The 15,828-nt window shown below is 37.1% G+C and overlaps 4 protein-coding genes and 1 long non-coding RNA gene across 5 annotated transcripts; 3 read left to right on the forward strand and 2 right to left on the reverse strand.

Annotated features, from left to right (window-relative positions):
• Positions 1–770: 770 nt before the first annotated feature.
• On the reverse strand, positions 771–1,766 carry K09A9.8 (uncharacterized protein). The gene is made up of 3 exons (NM_001270337.5): positions 1,115–1,766; positions 935–1,068; positions 771–881 (listed from the first exon to the last, which is right to left on the reverse strand). The coding sequence occupies exons 1-3, from the start codon at positions 1,247–1,249 to the stop codon at positions 824–826; spliced, it is 327 nt and encodes a 108-aa protein (NP_001257266.1). The 5' UTR covers positions 1,250–1,766; the 3' UTR covers positions 771–823.
• Positions 1,767–4,391: 2,625 nt separating this feature from the next.
• K09A9.12 lies at positions 4,392–5,277 on the forward strand. The gene is made up of 3 exons (NR_164191.1): positions 4,392–4,431; positions 4,487–4,558; positions 4,613–5,277. It is a non-coding gene; the product is annotated as a long non-coding RNA K09A9.12 (long non-coding RNA).
• Positions 5,278–5,655: 378 nt separating this feature from the next.
• ent-2 (Equilibrative nucleoside transporter 3) lies at positions 5,656–8,275 on the forward strand. Its single transcript, NM_078170.7, has 6 exons — positions 5,656–5,838; positions 6,153–6,319; positions 6,726–6,820; positions 6,907–7,419; positions 7,469–7,554; positions 7,599–8,275. Exons 1-6 carry the CDS (start codon positions 5,662–5,664, stop codon positions 7,911–7,913), a joined length of 1,353 nt encoding a protein of 450 aa, NP_510571.1. The 5' UTR covers positions 5,656–5,661; the 3' UTR covers positions 7,914–8,275.
• Positions 8,276–9,223: 948 nt separating this feature from the next.
• On the reverse strand, positions 9,224–11,224 carry rab-14 (Ras-related protein Rab-14). Its single transcript, NM_078171.5, has 4 exons — positions 11,100–11,224; positions 10,709–10,953; positions 10,098–10,216; positions 9,224–10,034 (listed from the first exon to the last, which is right to left on the reverse strand). Exons 1-4 carry the CDS (start codon positions 11,203–11,205, stop codon positions 9,872–9,874), a joined length of 633 nt encoding a protein of 210 aa, NP_510572.1. The 5' UTR covers positions 11,206–11,224; the 3' UTR covers positions 9,224–9,871.
• A 1,333-nt stretch (positions 11,225–12,557) lies between these two features.
• Positions 12,558–15,212, forward strand: nipi-3. Its single transcript, NM_078172.10, has 5 exons — positions 12,558–13,142; positions 13,196–13,392; positions 13,522–13,873; positions 13,921–14,101; positions 14,153–15,212. The coding sequence occupies exons 1-5, from the start codon at positions 12,561–12,563 to the stop codon at positions 14,806–14,808; spliced, it is 1,968 nt and encodes a 655-aa protein (NP_510573.3). The 5' UTR covers positions 12,558–12,560; the 3' UTR covers positions 14,809–15,212.
• The last annotated feature ends 616 nt before the right edge of the window (positions 15,213–15,828 follow it).

Genomic DNA, 15,828 nt, shown 5'->3' on the forward strand with positions numbered 1-15,828 from the left:
CTGAAACATTTCAGCTATTTAGGTAAAGGTGGAGTAGCGCCAGTGGGGAAATTGTGAGAAACCACTCCGATGGTGCCAAAATGGCCGAATATCGTGGTAAGACTTTTCAAAATTTTTTTGAAAATTTTTATTTACTGTCAAAAATTGACAATTACTCAGTTTTTGCCATTCATCATTTTTAAAGTCAACAAAAAAAAATTTTCTACGATTTTTATACTTTAAGTTTAATTTAATTGTTTGTGTTAAAAAATTCTAAGGGTCTGAACATGCGACATTGCTCTAAATTTCCTTGGAAGCTCTTTTTTTTTTAAATTTGGGAATTTGCAAAAACGTTGACTGAAAATTTTTAGAGTGTTTCATTATGATATTCGATCGTTTTGGATCACTATGAGTGTATTTAGACAAAATTTCTGGTGCTACTCCACCTTTAAATACCAACCGAATACAGTGAACCCATAGTTAAAAACAGATTAATTCAAAGGCAATGCCGAATATTGAAACTTCACTTGGTGACAGGCTGCCTCATTACAGTTTGATCTACAAAAAATGCGGGAATATTGTTCCATAAAATTTGTGACGTCAGCACGCTCTTAATCATGCGAAATAAAATGAGATTTCTGCGTCTCAACTCCTGAATTTTTTTGAGGTTAAACCGATATAATAAGACATTCTGACCCCAAGTGAAACTTCACAAAATGAGTACAATGCAAACGATGATTTTGGATATATGCAAGAAACATTTTTCTTTTTGGAAATTAAATAAAAACCTAAAATGCTGAAATCTTCATTCAAATTCCAAATGAGATTTGTTATCAAGAATGTCTTAACCATCAAAAATTGAGCAATTTACAATGTCTGCTGGCCCAAAAACATTGTCACACCTGGAATATTTTCTTATCGTCACATCTGGAATATTATCTGCGATATAACTTACTTGACAATAGTGCAATATTCTTTTTTGTCTGTTAACTTCGGAAATGGACTTTTGACTTTTTCGTTCACCCACTCAAAGTAGACATAGTCGAATTGAAGACAGTTTACACCGCCAGTGATGTGTTGTTTTTCTCTCTGAAATTTCGACAATAAAATCGAATTTTATTCAGCTATAACTTACGATCAATAAACTTGTAGCAAGTTCTGGATGCTTTTCGAGATAAAAGAAGACCTTATTAATACCGTGAGGATCAGTTGAAAAAGGTAAAACTGAATTTATCAGAATTAAAATGACTGTAACTTGTTGATAAAACATTTTCAGGTCAGATCTTAGGAAATGCAGGCATAAAATAGAAATTTGGCTGTTGATGAATAATAAAGTATTCAAAATGACTACAAAAGAAAAGAAGGAACAGAAATAGGGAAATATTGAAGAATGCCTGAAGGTTTTTCAACAAAAGTTGGTATCAACAATGTTTGAAAGAGAAAAAATGCTTTTTTAACTAACAAATTTAAAATAGCTGCAAAATATTGTATTTTAAAATTATATACTACATTAAAAAATTTCTCAAAAATTTTCAAGCCAGTACAAGATTGTTCAAAAAAAAAGTTTATCTTTTAGATAAAGTCTTCAACATTTCTAGCAAATTGATTTGTCGACAAATTCGGTAAATCGGCAAATTGCCCGTTTGCCGATTTGCACTTTATAAAAGGATCTGACGGTCTAACTTTATAAAAGGATCTGACGGTCTAACTTTATAAATGGATCTGATGGTCTAACTTTTTTAATGGATCTGACGGTCTAACTTTATAAAAGGATCTGACGGTCTAACTTTATAAATGGATCTGACGGTCTAACTTTTTTAATGGATCTGACGGTCTAACTTCATAAATGGATCTGACGGTCTAACTTCATAAATGGATCTGACGGTCTAACTTTATGGCAGGCATAGTTATAAACCGCCTTCTTCTAATTGATACAATATCTGATTTCTAAAATCCCTAACAAGATTTTTAAAATCAACATTTCTCCATTATTCTCCTTCAAACACATTGCTCATACATATTACGCAAGCATGAACACTTTTAACAAATTCTGTTTTTTATTTGTGTTCCAAAACGATCCCACCAGATTCTGTCCAAAACAGCCGACAAGCTGACCGTGCCGAGTGTTTCTGCATCTTCAAACGGAACAAATTGTAAACATTGGAGGTCACATTTCTAGCAGATGGTTACAGGTTGGAACATGCAACAGATGGTACATCTTTGAAGTTGTGCCGGAAATAGGATCTGTTTACAGCTTTCGCGCATTGAGCTGTAAAGATGAGTGGTTTATTGCATCTAGAAGCTCAAATAACAGTTAGTGAAGTGTAGCTGACCTTTTTTCAAGAGATTAAAAGAACACATTACTAACAAATTTTAAATATATCGAAACATTGGGGCACAAAACTATCAAGTTATGAGAGAAACAAAAGTTTTTGATTCATAAAAAAAGTCAATTCCAGCCGGCCGATTTATATTTAGTAATTCGTTTTCTTAAAAGCCCCCAGAACATTTTACATTCTAGTTTAATCGAATTCCTCGTATGATTGAAAATGCACTCAACTGGTACAAAGTTTCTAAGAGAGCAAATTTCGATGACAAAAGCTGGAAATCTGCAAAAAAAGATTGAAAAAATGGGAGAAACTACAAGATAGAGAGATACCATCTTGATAACAAAGTCTATTAAGACTGGAGAACATGGAAAACAGACGATCGGAGTATAGGAATGAAACGATTTTGTTGCGATAAGTATACTCAGCTTCTCTGTTTTTTTTGGTGAGGAAAATTATTTAAATAAATTTACATTATTATGTATTAATGAGGATTTTCATGAGGATTTTTTTTTAATTCACAACATCTTTTAGAAATGTTAAGCTATTAAGATAAGCTGAGAAACATCCCGAAACACAGTATTGACTACAAAAAAACTTATTTAAGGGGGCTTTAATGCTTTTCAAAGGTGGAGAATTTTTTCTGCATTTTTTATACTGTAATTTTGTATGAATTATTTGGATTAAAACATCATAGGTGTCGGAACATGCAAAATTGCTTTGGATTTCCACAAAAGCTCTTTTTTTCAAAGTGTTGAAAATTTGACAAAAATTGAAAATTTGACTACTCCACCTTTTCTCTATAAATGCTATTCAAACCACTTAATATTAAAAAAACCATAAGAAAATTGCAGTTGGTATGAACTTAATGTCTACCTTTTACGAACTTTCATAAACGATGAAATGTTTCAATCATTCACATTTTTCATGCGTTCTGTCTCATTCCACAACTTTTCTTTCCTAACTGCCAATCTCATGCAAATTGACACTTTTGATTAGTACATTTTTGTCCACTGTTTAGCATAATCCTATTATTCACAAAGTCTCCTCATGTCCACTTTTCCGCTAAGTTTCACATTCAAATTAGGTATACATTATCAGTGACCTAGTACTTGTAGTACACACGTGGTGTAAAATGCCCTATAAGCGGTGTTAATTCTCATGTAAGAAGGTGTGCTCTGCTGATAAGCAATAATCGTTCTTATTTCGAATGAGTTTACCAATTTTCAAATGAAATGAATTGCAAAAAAAAAAGTACTTGTCACGCAATTTTCCGTTTTTGGGCTTAATTTTTTTTTTGAAGTACATGAAGTTTGAGTTTTTTGTTGGCCACCTTTTTTTGATTGTTTGATAAAATCTAAACATCAATTATCAGTGAACTCACTTACCGGACGCGCATTATCAGCATTTCAGCAACAGTTTTCACCATTTAAAAATAAATGGTGAACGTTTTAAAGTTTAAATTGACAGCTTTACAACAGTTCCGAATTAATCTTGCAGCTGTCATTTTCAGCAAAATTGTCCATCGTTTAATCTGATTTGAAATGTCAAACGTTTTTAGTTTTAATGTTGCCATTAGTTTCATTTTTTTCAAAACTAATATTGAGCTCTGACAATGTGAGTTTGAACATTTTTTGAACAGCTCAAATATAAAGATACTCATGTTGCACGTGCTATCAAAGTGTTCCATTTTGGTTAGATACGCAGACTTTTCAACTAATTTCGCATGAATAAGAGTGTGCTGACGTCTCGTTTTCCTGAGAGAAAAATTCCCGCATTTTTTGTAGATCAAACCGCAATGGGGCAGCCTGACACCACGGGATTTTGATTATTTCCGCAGGGAATAGTGCTATTAGATGTTTGTATTTGAACTATCTATATTTGTTTGGTTCAGTATATTTTCGTACAATTCTAAAGCTTGTAGAGCTCTACGTTTAATTTTTGGCTCTAATCATAATATAACGATTATCTTATTTTCGATGTCTCTCTGCTTCATCTCTAGAAAATCGACTCCGCCCATGTACAGGCTCCTCCTCTTTGACCGCTCTCCCCGGCATCCATTTGGCACATTCCGTTTTATTTCCCCCTTGCCTAGCAGACGTTCCTTCCTTCTTTATGGTTATCGGTAGGTAATAGAAAAAGAAATGAAATAATAGAAGAAAGAAACGGCAACATTTAAGAAAGAGCCATTTTTTTATTTGCGCTACCGTCTGACCTACCCATCTTTCGTTTCATCAATGCAAACAATGAAAGTGAGTACTTTGCAAAAAACAGCAGACACGTATCATCTATCATTTGAGTTGCAGCTAGTACACACTCAAAACGACCTATCAAATGGTTGGCTCAATGCATCATGAAGCTGTCATTTGTCCATTCACACATTTTACACTATTTTTTGAACTAAAGTGCATGTGAAAGTTTTTGTTAGGCTATCAGGATGATTAGGTTTTAAAGTGATTCATTTTTACAACAGTTGCTATTTATTTATAAATGTTTTAGTTTACACTTCTAGAGCATGGGTCATAAGAATTTGACCTCTAACCTAGAGTAATTAATCAATCTATCAAGTTAAATGACGTCAAGTGATAGGGAGCAAGTGTCTCTACAAGTTGATGATCATGAAGCAGAATTATTTCATTTCAAAAAAAAAATAGGATGAGTGTTCAAATTGAAAATTAGAAAGGGTATTTTTTATAGGCGAAGGCTTTCGAAATCGTAGTAAACTCGTAGTATATATTTTAGAAAACTACTTTCTAATTCTTTCTTCAAATTTTAAAGCTTCCATTTAAATTTTTAGATTTTTCTCTTTTTAGTCCCTTTTAAAACACATATGTTTAATCAATCTCTTACCACAATACGAATATGAAGTTCGCTCTTATCCTTATTGCCCTGTGACGTCATCATTTATCAAGAAATGAATAGCATTCTTTTGAGCACACACACACACGTGTGGTTGGTGACCCTGGCCAACAGACATCTGCATGTCTGCGCGCGTTCACCCTTCTATTCGTTCTCCCTTCTCATTTTCCCCCCACCATTGCGTGTGTACCCTCTTCGTAGCACCCCACCTCCCCCCACCGCTCTCTGAGTCTCTAGCCGCCATTTTTGAATCATCAACAAAGTCGGGTGGTAAATTTCAATATCTGTGAGAGGGGATGGGCTACTGGTTTTTGCATTTACTTTTTGCCTTTTAACTTATATATCCTCGTTTCATTCGTATTTCGACGTAGCCCCGTATTTCCGATACGATTAGCTTGTTTATTTCATTTATTCCTTGCAATCTGTTTTTTTTGTTTCTCTATGATCCCTTATATTACATTTTTTATGTTTTCTACCAAAATATTTCCAGGGTACTATGTCCGCTGCAGTGGAGCTTCAGCCGTTAAACGAGGCGAAGAAGGTCGAGGATGCCGAAGTCGAGGAAGAAACCCCGGAGCCGGAGGACAAGGGAAACCTTGTTTTCTACATTATCTTGCTCCATGGTATCGGAACTCTTATGCCGTGGAACATGCTTATCACCATCTCCTATGACGTGAGTTTTGGGTAGGGTGCATAAAAAGTTTGAACGCCATAGCGGTCTTATTGATCATTTGTACTTTAAAACCAAATTAATAGTTGACAGACTGAAAAAATGCTCCTCAAGCTCTACGAATCTAGAAATTGGGAACCAAATCCACTGGTGCTTTAGTCGAGCTACAGAAATGTTTTATCATATTAATCTACATACATTTTTTTAAAACAAATACGTAGTTATTGAATTGTGGTTAAGGAACAACTTGAATTATAAATTAAACTTCCAAAAAATAATAGGATAAGATTTTAATCCTAATTTCTGAACATTTCCAGTACTTCGAATCGTACAAAATGCTCGCCAACTCAACAATCGACATGGACACCGGAAAAGTGACCGGAGACCCGACGGTCTATTCATCCAACTTCCAAAGCTTCCAAACAATCGCTTCCCAAGTGCCGAACCTTCTTCTCAATCTTCTCAACATCTTCATTGTCGTCAAGTAAGGTCATCGTCGCTTATCAGCGCTGCCAACTTGTGGCATGCGAGATAAGTGCCAGAGGTCGACAGAAAATGATGAATTGATGCGCCGGCGTTCGCAACAAAAAAAATGTGACACGCGGGAGAAGGTGTCGATTGGTTTCTTTAAGATCTACGAATTAGATTGAGAAGTTGGTATAATTATTGAAGGGGGTGTCTGAAGAAAAAGTGATCAAATATTTTTTGAAAGCGTGGTCAATAAGGTAACATCAATAAAAGTTTTGAAGTTAATTCTTGAATTGAATTGCTCCAAAATCTGAGAAATGATCCTGCCACAGTACGAACTTTCATAATGCTGGTCTAAAAAACAAGTCACAATTAATTCAAAACTTTTTTTTAAATTCCAAATATGCATCTTCAATTTTCAGGGGAGGACTTGCTGGCCGCATCACTGTCGGACTCTCCATCGTAGCTGTCTGTGTGATCACTACTATGATCTTCATCTACGTCGAAACCTCCACATGTGAGTGATAAGGACACGTGAACTTTTTTTTGCAGATCATCAAACATCGATATCTTCTTTTTTTCAACTAATCTACATACTTCCAGGGCTCACTGGATTTTTCACTCTTACCATCATCACAATCATCGTGTTGAACGGAGCAAATGGAGTCTATCAAAACAGTATCTTCGGCCTCGCTTCTGAACTTCCATTCAAGTACACCAATGCTGTCATCATTGGAAATAACTTGTGCGGAACATTCGTTACCTTGCTCAGTATGTCAACCAAGGCTGTCACTCGCAACATCCTGGATAGATCATTCGCCTACTTTTCAATTGCGTTGATCACATTGGTCTTCTGCTTCATCTCGTTCCACATCCTTAAGAAGCAACGCTTCTACCAGTTTTACAGCACACGTGCCGAAAGACAACGCGCCAAGAATGAGGAAGCAGCTGACAACGAAGGAAAGATGGCAAACTACATTGCGACCTTCAAAGAGGCTTTCCCACAACTTATTAATGTATTTTTGGTGTTTTTCGTCACGCTTTCAATCTTCCCTGGAGTCATGATGTACGTTAAGGATGAGAAGAAAGGAGGAACCTACGATTTCCCATTGCCACGTGAGTTTATCACCAAGCTGGTAAATTTAAAAAAAAAATTAAATTTTAGAGAACTACTTCATGGATGTTACCACATTCCTTCAATTCAACGTGTTTGCCTTCATCGGATCAATCGTCGCCGGGAGAAAGCAATGGGTAAGTGCCTCTGAAAGTTGACAGAAATTAAGTCTTTATTACAGCCCGCCCCGAACAAGCTCTGGATCCCAGTCTACCTCCGTCTCCTCTACATCCCATTCTTCATCTTCTGCAACTACCTCCCTGAGACCCGCACACTCCCGGTCTTCTTCGAATCCACGTGGCTTTTCATCATTGTGGCCGCATCGATGAGCTTCGGAAGTGGATACTTCTCAGGACTCTCCATGATGTACACTTCAAAGACTGTCGATCCATCAAAGGCTCAGGTGGCTGGAATGATGGCTGGATTTTTCCTCATTTCAGGAATCGTCTCAGGTCTCATTTTCACTATGGTCATCAAGTTTGTCGTCACTGCCTAAATTTTTCAAAAACTTCTAACATTAAAGACACCTCATTAGCGCAATCAATGCTCTAACCAAAAATTCTTGCATAACAAGAACATTGCATTGTATCTTATTTTTTACTAACCCAATTATCTTCCCTTCAAGGTTTCAAAATATTAATATCGTTAATTTCAAGTGCACTTACTATTAGTTTTCCTTTTTTCTATCCTTTAAATACCACTTTGTATTTCCCAAATACCTCAATCTATTAGTTGTTTCGTTGTTTTTCTTCTCTTCCTTCCTCAAGTATTATCGCAGCTCCATCTCGTTGTTTTTTTTCTTTATTCTGTTGCAATTTTTACGACTATCCCTTTTTGTGAATAAAGAATGCTTGTTAAGGTTAACATTGTAAAAAGCTGTAATATATGTTTTCAAGTTTTGGTAGTTTATGTAAGATCTCCACAAAATTATAAATTATTTGGTTAATACTATTTTTGAGTAATTATAAATGATTGTGGTATTAATTTGTAAGCCTATCCAGGTGCTGTTTTTTGAGCTTATTATACATAGTTTCTAGAATTCAATCGTTTTCCAATTCTTGTTGTTCACAACATCTATGAAAAATTAAGATCTCATAAAGATTACAAGAAAGTTTAGGCTATGCCTAAGCGCTTCAATTGCACTGGTGAAGCGAAATGTGCTTACGCAAATTTTCAAATTTCTGACAGTTTACTAATTTAGGTGAGTAACTAGAATCAGGGGTGGGCGGCAATTGCCTTTCGGCAAATTGAATTGTCGACAAATTGCGGGGTTGCCGATTTGCCTGAAATTTTCATTTTCGGCAAGTTGCCGATTTGCCGTTTGCCGAATATCAGATTTCCCGGAAATTTTTAGAGGGACTTTTTATAGAACGGAAACTCTTAAAACCGTTTTTTTTTGAATTTTTTCCGTTTTGTCTACATATTTTCATAGAATTTGCTTACTTTTCGAAATAGATGTAGGAATATTCATAGGATGCGTAAAATTTTGTCATTTGAAATTGGAATTCTAAAATTTCCAAAAAAATAAGTGCGAAACCACAATTTGCAGAAATTTTTTGGCAAGTTTCTTTTTTTCCAGCAAATTTGGCGAATCGGCAATTTGCCGATTAGCCGATTTGCCGGAAATCTGCAATTCCTGCAATCTGCCGATTTGCCGATTTGCCGGAAACAATCGTTTGCTGCCCACCCGTGACTAGAATCCCATTTCAGCCACGGATTACTCTGTCATTAGAAAAATTTACGCACACTTGAAAACACATTTGACTATTACTGGTGATGTTAACTTTGAAGATTGAGCACTTCATGCTTCAATGAATAGTTTTTTTAAATATTATATGTACAATTGAATTTTGCTGAAAAATGATTAAACAAAAAAAATAAATTTTGAAAAAGTTTTCTGAAATCATAGGTTCATAAAACTAACAACAGAGAACTATTTATAAGGAAAAGTGACAAAAATGACAAAAATCGTTAGTTTTTTTGATTTTCAAAGCACAATTATAGCACTTAATGGGGTGGGATCATATAGATGTTTCTTATCACACAAGGAATGGGGGAAAAATGTTCAAAACGGTTTTTGACAGAAAAAATCTACTAAATATGCAGTTGGTTGGGTGAGCGAAAGTGTTATATTATGAACGGTTCACAGTTCGATGATGATAGTGAGTAATGGGTGGGGGACTGAAAAAGACTGGGAATTGGTAAGTAAAAGTGACACAAAGTTCTGAATTTCAGAGTAGTTTTATAGTGATTACAAGTTTAGATTTTGACAGGCAACTAGAATTTGGAAACAAGAAACCATACCACCCAATGTTGATTCTTCTGGCATTTTAATGATAATGGGTGACAAGCTCTCACATACAGATAGACGGATTAGAAAGTAATAATTTAAAAAAATACATTAAAATCAATTGGGAATGATTTGAGGGGAAGAAGGGACTTTGCACACATCAACTAGCAGTTGCAGTCCTTCTTCCCATTATTTTCAGCTGCACGTGGCAAGTTCTGTTTTGGCTGGACGCCAGTGTCGGCGGCGTTCAAGTCCAAACTTCCGTCTTGGATATTCTGATAGATTTGCTTGGCCGTTTCGAGGAAAGCGTCTTCGACGTTACTGCCACTGAAAAAAAAGCCATTTGAAATTGATGAATTTGCAGTGGGGGGGTGGGGGGAAGAAACTTACGTCTTCGCACTGCACTCCAAGAAAGTGAGCCCGTTTTCTTCGGCGAAAGCTTTTGCTTCCTCGTATGGCACGTCACGTTGATCTTCGAGGTCGGCTTTGTTTCCGATAAGAAAGATGGCCTGAAAAAGGAACTTGTGAGAATTGGTGCTTGAATCTCATTTTTATTGTAAAATTAAATCAGTGCAAAGTGGACGAAATACTGTTTTCTTACTAATACAGGTAGATTTTTAACTCTCCAAATAAAACTAGATAACCCAATTTTAACTCGTTTTTTTTAGATATTAGTTTAACGATAAAACACACAATTTAGAGCACATACAGATTGAATGTTTTCCAGCTTAAATCTGATTCATGAGAATTTTGATTGAAATTCAGTTTATAGTCTACGATCTTTTGAGCTGCAAATAAATGTTATGCTTGCAAAAATTCATAAATTGCAATTTACTAAACATGGCGTACATCTATGTAGTTTTGAAATTTTGCTGAAAGTTCAAATTCGCTTTAATTTTGGAACTTGGGAATGCTTTTATAAAGTATAAATTCGAGTTTTTATATATTTTTCAACCCTACTTTTGAGTAAAAATTATAAACCAAGTATATATTTTACCTACCGTATTTGGATTGGTCAAGCTTTTTGCGTCGGCCAACCAGCTGCTCAAATGATTGTAGGTAGAACGGCGAGTGATGTCGTAGACCATCAAGGCTCCGGCTGCTCCACGATAATATGATCGCGTCACAGCGCGGAATCGCTCCTGGCCCGCCGTGTCCCAGATTTGAAGCTTGATCTTCTGTCCGCTGACCTCAATAATCCTGGTGCCGAATTCCACGCCGATTGTGTGCGGGCAGTCGGCCATGACTGAAAGTTAGTTATAGTTAGTTTTTGCGTTTGTTGCCCGCAGTGATTGTACGGTGGTTATTGACCGGAGGAACAGGTCTCTTGTTGATGACTAATGTTGACACAAACAACATGATATATCGATTTTCCAGGAATGCGGGACTTACACTTCTTTTCTGTGAACTGATGAAGAAGACACGATTTTCCGACACCCATATCACCAATAATAATATATTTGAAAATATACGAATAATTGTAAGGAGCAGCCGTCATTTTTATGTGTTTTTGTTACCTGAAAGTTGCGGATTATATTTTGGTTATTCGTTTCAGAAAAAAGGATACAAAAAAGTAGCAATGAGAATAGATAGACCACACAAAAGAAAGTGGCTATTAGAGACTGACTGCCAAGTTGTCATTAGTTGGAAGTAGGGGAAAACCGACGGGGAGAGAGAGACAAATGTGGAAGTAGTTGGGATAGAGAAAGATGAACGCCACGTCCAAAAGCAATAGAGAATCCATTGGCCTCCAGAAAGCTAAAAGAGGCAATGTCGGAGAGAGAGAGAGGAGCAGTTGTACGAGGAGTGCTACGCAATGGAATATCACGAGGAAAGAGACACTGGACAAAAACGGGGGCCCCTCCATTCCTCTATCTCTGTCTTCTCTGAGAAACGACGCGTCGCGTACTATCGACCGCGACGCTTGCAACGGAACTGGTCTCTACTGCGTGTCTCTAACGTCTCGCTCTCGGTGTGCGCTGTACTGTGCTGTCTGACTCTCGCCTTATGTGCCGCGTAGGAGACGGATTGGAGATGAAGAAAAAAACACGTAGAGAGACAAAAAGAGAGAAGAGTGAAATGACGAGTGAATGCGCACGTGTGTGTGGGCTCTAGCTTTTCTCCTTATTCATCTGTCATTGGTGTTGAGCCAGCTATCTTTTTCCTTGTTCCAAAGAGATCATGCTTTTTCTTTTTCATATACGTAGATGCCTAAGACATGGAAAAAACAATTATTTCCTCCTGCTTCTTGTTTTGCTCTTCAAATTCATCTTCAGAACAGAGTAAAATACTATAATATTAAATATGCTTAATAGCCTAATCAAATTGCAAATTATGACTTCAATTTCCAACCATGGCTCCCCTAATCGGTTACAACTCGTTTGTGAACAGTCTTACAGTTCTCGAGACATTTGATTTTATCACTATTCGACCATCTACCCACTCATTCTCTATCTCTCGTTTCGGTCCCCGTAGTTTCCTTCTCTGACACTTGTGTTGATCGTAGTGCCGCGATGATATTTCGCAATACCTGCTGATGCACGAGCTTCTCTCATCGCCACGCGCTCTCTTCCGATTCCTCTCGTCGTTTCTGTGATATGTGAAGAAGGGCGGTCCTCCCTCTAGTCATCTACAATGTAGTATTGCGAAATATTAAAAAAAAAAAAAACGGAAAATTCATTGTGAAACCCTCGCAGCCAGTAATGTTTCGCAATAACACCCCTTCATTCTTACCAATTCTAGGGTTATCATTCTTTGCATTTTCTTGTCTGTAGTCTACCAACTTTATCTCATTTGCTTCTTCTCCTTTTGTAACAATGTTCCCTAAACATTATTTTTTTTGTTTTTCAGGGTATGGCTCGTACAAAATGCAAAACCAAAACCGTAGCCAATCCTAGAACTGGAGTCAGAAAAACCGCAAAAGATCTTTCTGAACCAGTTCGTCAGGATGCCGTTTCAAGAAGGAGGCCCACAACTCTTCCTTTTGTTGGAAATACCTCAAGTCGTCCAAGGGTGTTTTACGATGTTCTAGCCAAGAAGAATGTCGTCTTCCCAAATGTCAAAGCAGAGTACCACTATAGAGTTCGCAATGCTCCGAAGATTGATCCAAAGAATTTTGGCACGACGCTTCCAATCTGCTATTCTTCAATCGGACCTGCAAAAACACTTGAACTTCGTCCACTGGGTCGTCTACCCCCGCACATCATCAAAGCGTTGAATGATCACTACGTGCAACTGACACGTGGATCTATGGTTCCGGCTGCGGATCTATATAACAATGGAGATCATCCAGCAGAACAACGCATACCAACAATGTTGAATGAGAATGAGTACTTGCGTTTGATCCAGGAACTCGAGGAAGAGGAGAAGTCGAAGCAGTTTTCAGCTACATCCAGCTCCGCACCACATGTGAACCCATATAGTGCCCAACACTTGGTGAGTTGAAATTAAAATTTGAAATCTTCTCATTCAAAAGAATCAATGTTAAGGTTAACGGTGAAATTATCGGAATCTTTGTCATTTATGGAACTGGTCTTGTTACTCGCGCTGTTTGCTCACAAACTCGCGAAATGTTTACCGCTCACGTGCTTCCTGAATGGAAAGCGTCGAAAGTGATTGACGTCATTCGACGACTTCAAATCCCCACCGACATCTCATCCATGACCGCTGATGAAATCCGTTTAAGGTGAGTCAAAAAAAATGCTCATATGATGAAACAAAGGGGGGATTATGAAATCATTTAAAAAGTAAAAGTCAGAATCGGGACGCTGACGTCATAAAGTCAGAAAGTTGATACAATCTTTGAATAATTCAGCGAACTCTGCATATCAAAGAGAATGGAAATTATCAAGAGTAACGACAGATACATTCTTATGAATCCGTGCGAATCGGCTACAATTCACTCCTACGCCACCGAGCGTCTTGATGAAATAACTGAAAACGACGTGATGAGTATCTACCAAAAGGTTGTGGAGATTGTTCGATTTTGTCATTCGAGAAAAGTGATTCTCCAAAACTTCAAGCCTAGAAGCTTCTACCTAAAGAAAGATGCACATAACAAATGGGTTGTTCGTCCGTGCTTCCTTCAAGACATGAGCTGTGAGGAAGATCAGTCCGAAGCGCAATTTACTCGTAGATCAGTTTGCGTTCCATTCATGGCTCCGGAGGTTTGCAGTTCAAATATTGTTCCACATTAAAAAACATAAAATTTCAGATGCTCACTGCCGAGTCGAGAACACATCATAGCTATAGCACCGAGCTTTGGGGACTTGGTGTCTTACTGTACATATTGCTAACTGGAAAGTATCCATTCCATGAGAATAGTATGCCACTGTTGTTCCGTACCATCAAATTCAAACAACATCGCTGGCCGTTTAATTTTATATCCTCCAAAAGTAGGTCAAAGTGAAAAAATTGAAATGGTTTAAACTCCGCGCCTATTTTAGGTAGAAACATTGTGAACATGCTGCTAAAAAAAGCACCAGCAACCCGAATGAATCTCGAAGATCTGTGGAATCAAGTGAATGGAGATTTCCCGGAAATTAGATGTCGTTCCAACATAATCCTGAAGAAACAGGATATGATTGTGAAGATGGACCTGTTCGAGATGTACTACAACACCTATAAAGATCGACTTCTTCCGAAAAACGTACTCCCAATGTATGAAGAAATGAAGGCTTGCAGAAATGATTCAACAATTCTCACCGAAATGGCAAAGAGAGATTTTCGCTCAATTCAAGAGCAGATGAAACGTCGAATTGAAACGAAACCAACTGAATATCAAACATTAGTGATGCAAGTTCGCCTGCAACAGATCAACCAACTATTCTTCGAGAAGGAAGTAAGCCAAGCCCAAAAGCAACATCGTGCTCCAAGACTGGTCCAACTGAAATGCAGTGATATATCGAAAGAGCTACTGCTTCCCGGTGACATTTACCCAATTAGCGAACATTATCACCCAAGCCAGCAGCCAGTTGATAAAGTCGTCTACAAGCTTCTGTCCGACGCCAATTCGCTGGCGTTTCCAACTGTTATGAAAGGGACCGTTCCGAAATCATATCCACCTCCGGTGTTCAAGGGACTTGACATATCGCCCTCCTAAATAGAACATGTAAATAGATAGCTAGCTTTCTTTATGTACTTTCCAACTTTCTGTATGTTCTCTCGCATCCTTGTAATTAACTCGTCAGAAATTCTTATTCTACCAACTTTCAAAATTCCGAATATTTTAGAAAATCTGTAATGTAATTCAAGGTCGACAAACTACCTCTATGGGTGTTTTATTTATCATCATGTCTGTTTTTTGTTTCAATCTCCAACTTCATGTAACTACTCTTATCTCATATAAGGTCTGCCAATGTGTATTCCTCCCTGTCTCCTCCCAGTCAGCATTCAAACTTTCGCAAGAAGTTTCGATACTGTAGCACTGCTATAATATACATATTCACAAAACTCTTTTACAAAACCGATAAGCCTGTGAATTATCAATAAACATTGGGTCACAAACGACGAAATAGAATTGCATTCGAGATAAGAACTTTATCATTGAAAAGTGAGCAGAATTCATTGCAAGCAGAAAGTTCGATTTCGCAACAGACACGTCTCACGTGCAAGTTGGTAATTTGAAAAAGTCATGCAACATTGGAAATTGAAAATAAAAATGAAAGTTGTTGACTGCTAGAATTAGAAATCATGGGCACTGTTTACGAGAAATATAGAAAGGGTTTTTTGGATTAATGAGGGTACCTAGGTAACTTTTTTTCCGTTTCAAGAAATTGAACATTTTCAGTAGTACAAGTTACAAGATAACTTAGCTAGCAATTTTAAAAATTTGAATTGTCTAGCTTAAAGCATACTTGCGGAATTCTGAATCATTTAGACGGCACATGTTCAAAAATAGATCATTTTGGGTCTGGAAGGAAATGTACAAATTTGGCAAATAGGCAATTTGCCGGTTTGCCGATTTGCCGGAAATTTTCAATTTCGGCAAGTTGCCGATTTGCCGTTTGCCGGATATCAAATTTGCCAGAAATTTTAATGGTATTTTTTGTAAGACGGAAAAACTTAAAACTGTGTCTTTTTTGAATTTTTTTAGTTTTGTCTGCATATTTTCTTAGAAACT

This window comes from Caenorhabditis elegans, chromosome X, assembly GCF_000002985.6.
Source record: "Caenorhabditis elegans chromosome X".
Taxonomy (NCBI): domain Eukaryota; kingdom Metazoa; phylum Nematoda; class Chromadorea; order Rhabditida; family Rhabditidae; genus Caenorhabditis; species Caenorhabditis elegans.

What these genes read in the sequence shown, in the direction of transcription:
- ent-2 (NM_078170.7), top strand. Translation starts at nt 5,662, where the DNA reads ATGTCCGCTGCAGTGGAGCTTCAGCCGTTAAACGAGGCGAAGAAGGTC. An exon ending in CTACGATTTCCCATTGCCAC is followed by an intron (nt 7,420 to 7,468) that starts GTGAGTTTATCA and finishes ATTAAATTTTAG; the next exon opens with AGAACTACTTCATGGATGTT. An exon ending in TCGCCGGGAGAAAGCAATGG is followed by an intron (nt 7,555 to 7,598) that starts GTAAGTGCCTCT and finishes TCTTTATTACAG; the next exon opens with CCCGCCCCGAACAAGCTCTG.
- rab-14 (NM_078171.5), bottom strand. Translation starts at nt 11,205, where the DNA reads ATGACGGCTGCTCCTTACAATTATTCGTATATTTTCAAATATATTATT. An exon ending in TCAGTTCACAGAAAAGAAGT is followed by an intron (nt 10,954 to 11,099) that starts GTAAGTCCCGCA and finishes ACTAACTTTCAG; the next exon opens with TCATGGCCGACTGCCCGCAC. An exon ending in TTGGAGTGCAGTGCGAAGAC is followed by an intron (nt 10,035 to 10,097) that starts GTAAGTTTCTTC and finishes CTTTTTTTTCAG; the next exon opens with TGGCAGTAACGTCGAAGACG.
- K09A9.8 (NM_001270337.5), bottom strand. Translation starts at nt 1,249, where the DNA reads ATGTTTTATCAACAAGTTACAGTCATTTTAATTCTGATAAATTCAGTT. An exon ending in TTGCTACAAGTTTATTGATC is followed by an intron (nt 1,069 to 1,114) that starts GTAAGTTATAGC and finishes TCGAAATTTCAG; the next exon opens with AGAGAAAAACAACACATCAC. An exon ending in GAATATTGCACTATTGTCAA is followed by an intron (nt 882 to 934) that starts GTAAGTTATATC and finishes AAAATATTCCAG; the next exon opens with GTGTGACAATGTTTTTGGGC.
- nipi-3 (NM_078172.10), top strand. Translation starts at nt 12,561, where the DNA reads ATGGCTCGTACAAAATGCAAAACCAAAACCGTAGCCAATCCTAGAACT. An exon ending in CATATAGTGCCCAACACTTG is followed by an intron (nt 13,143 to 13,195) that starts GTGAGTTGAAAT and finishes ATCAATGTTAAG; the next exon opens with GTTAACGGTGAAATTATCGG. An exon ending in TAATTTTATATCCTCCAAAA is followed by an intron (nt 14,102 to 14,152) that starts GTAGGTCAAAGT and finishes CGCCTATTTTAG; the next exon opens with GTAGAAACATTGTGAACATG.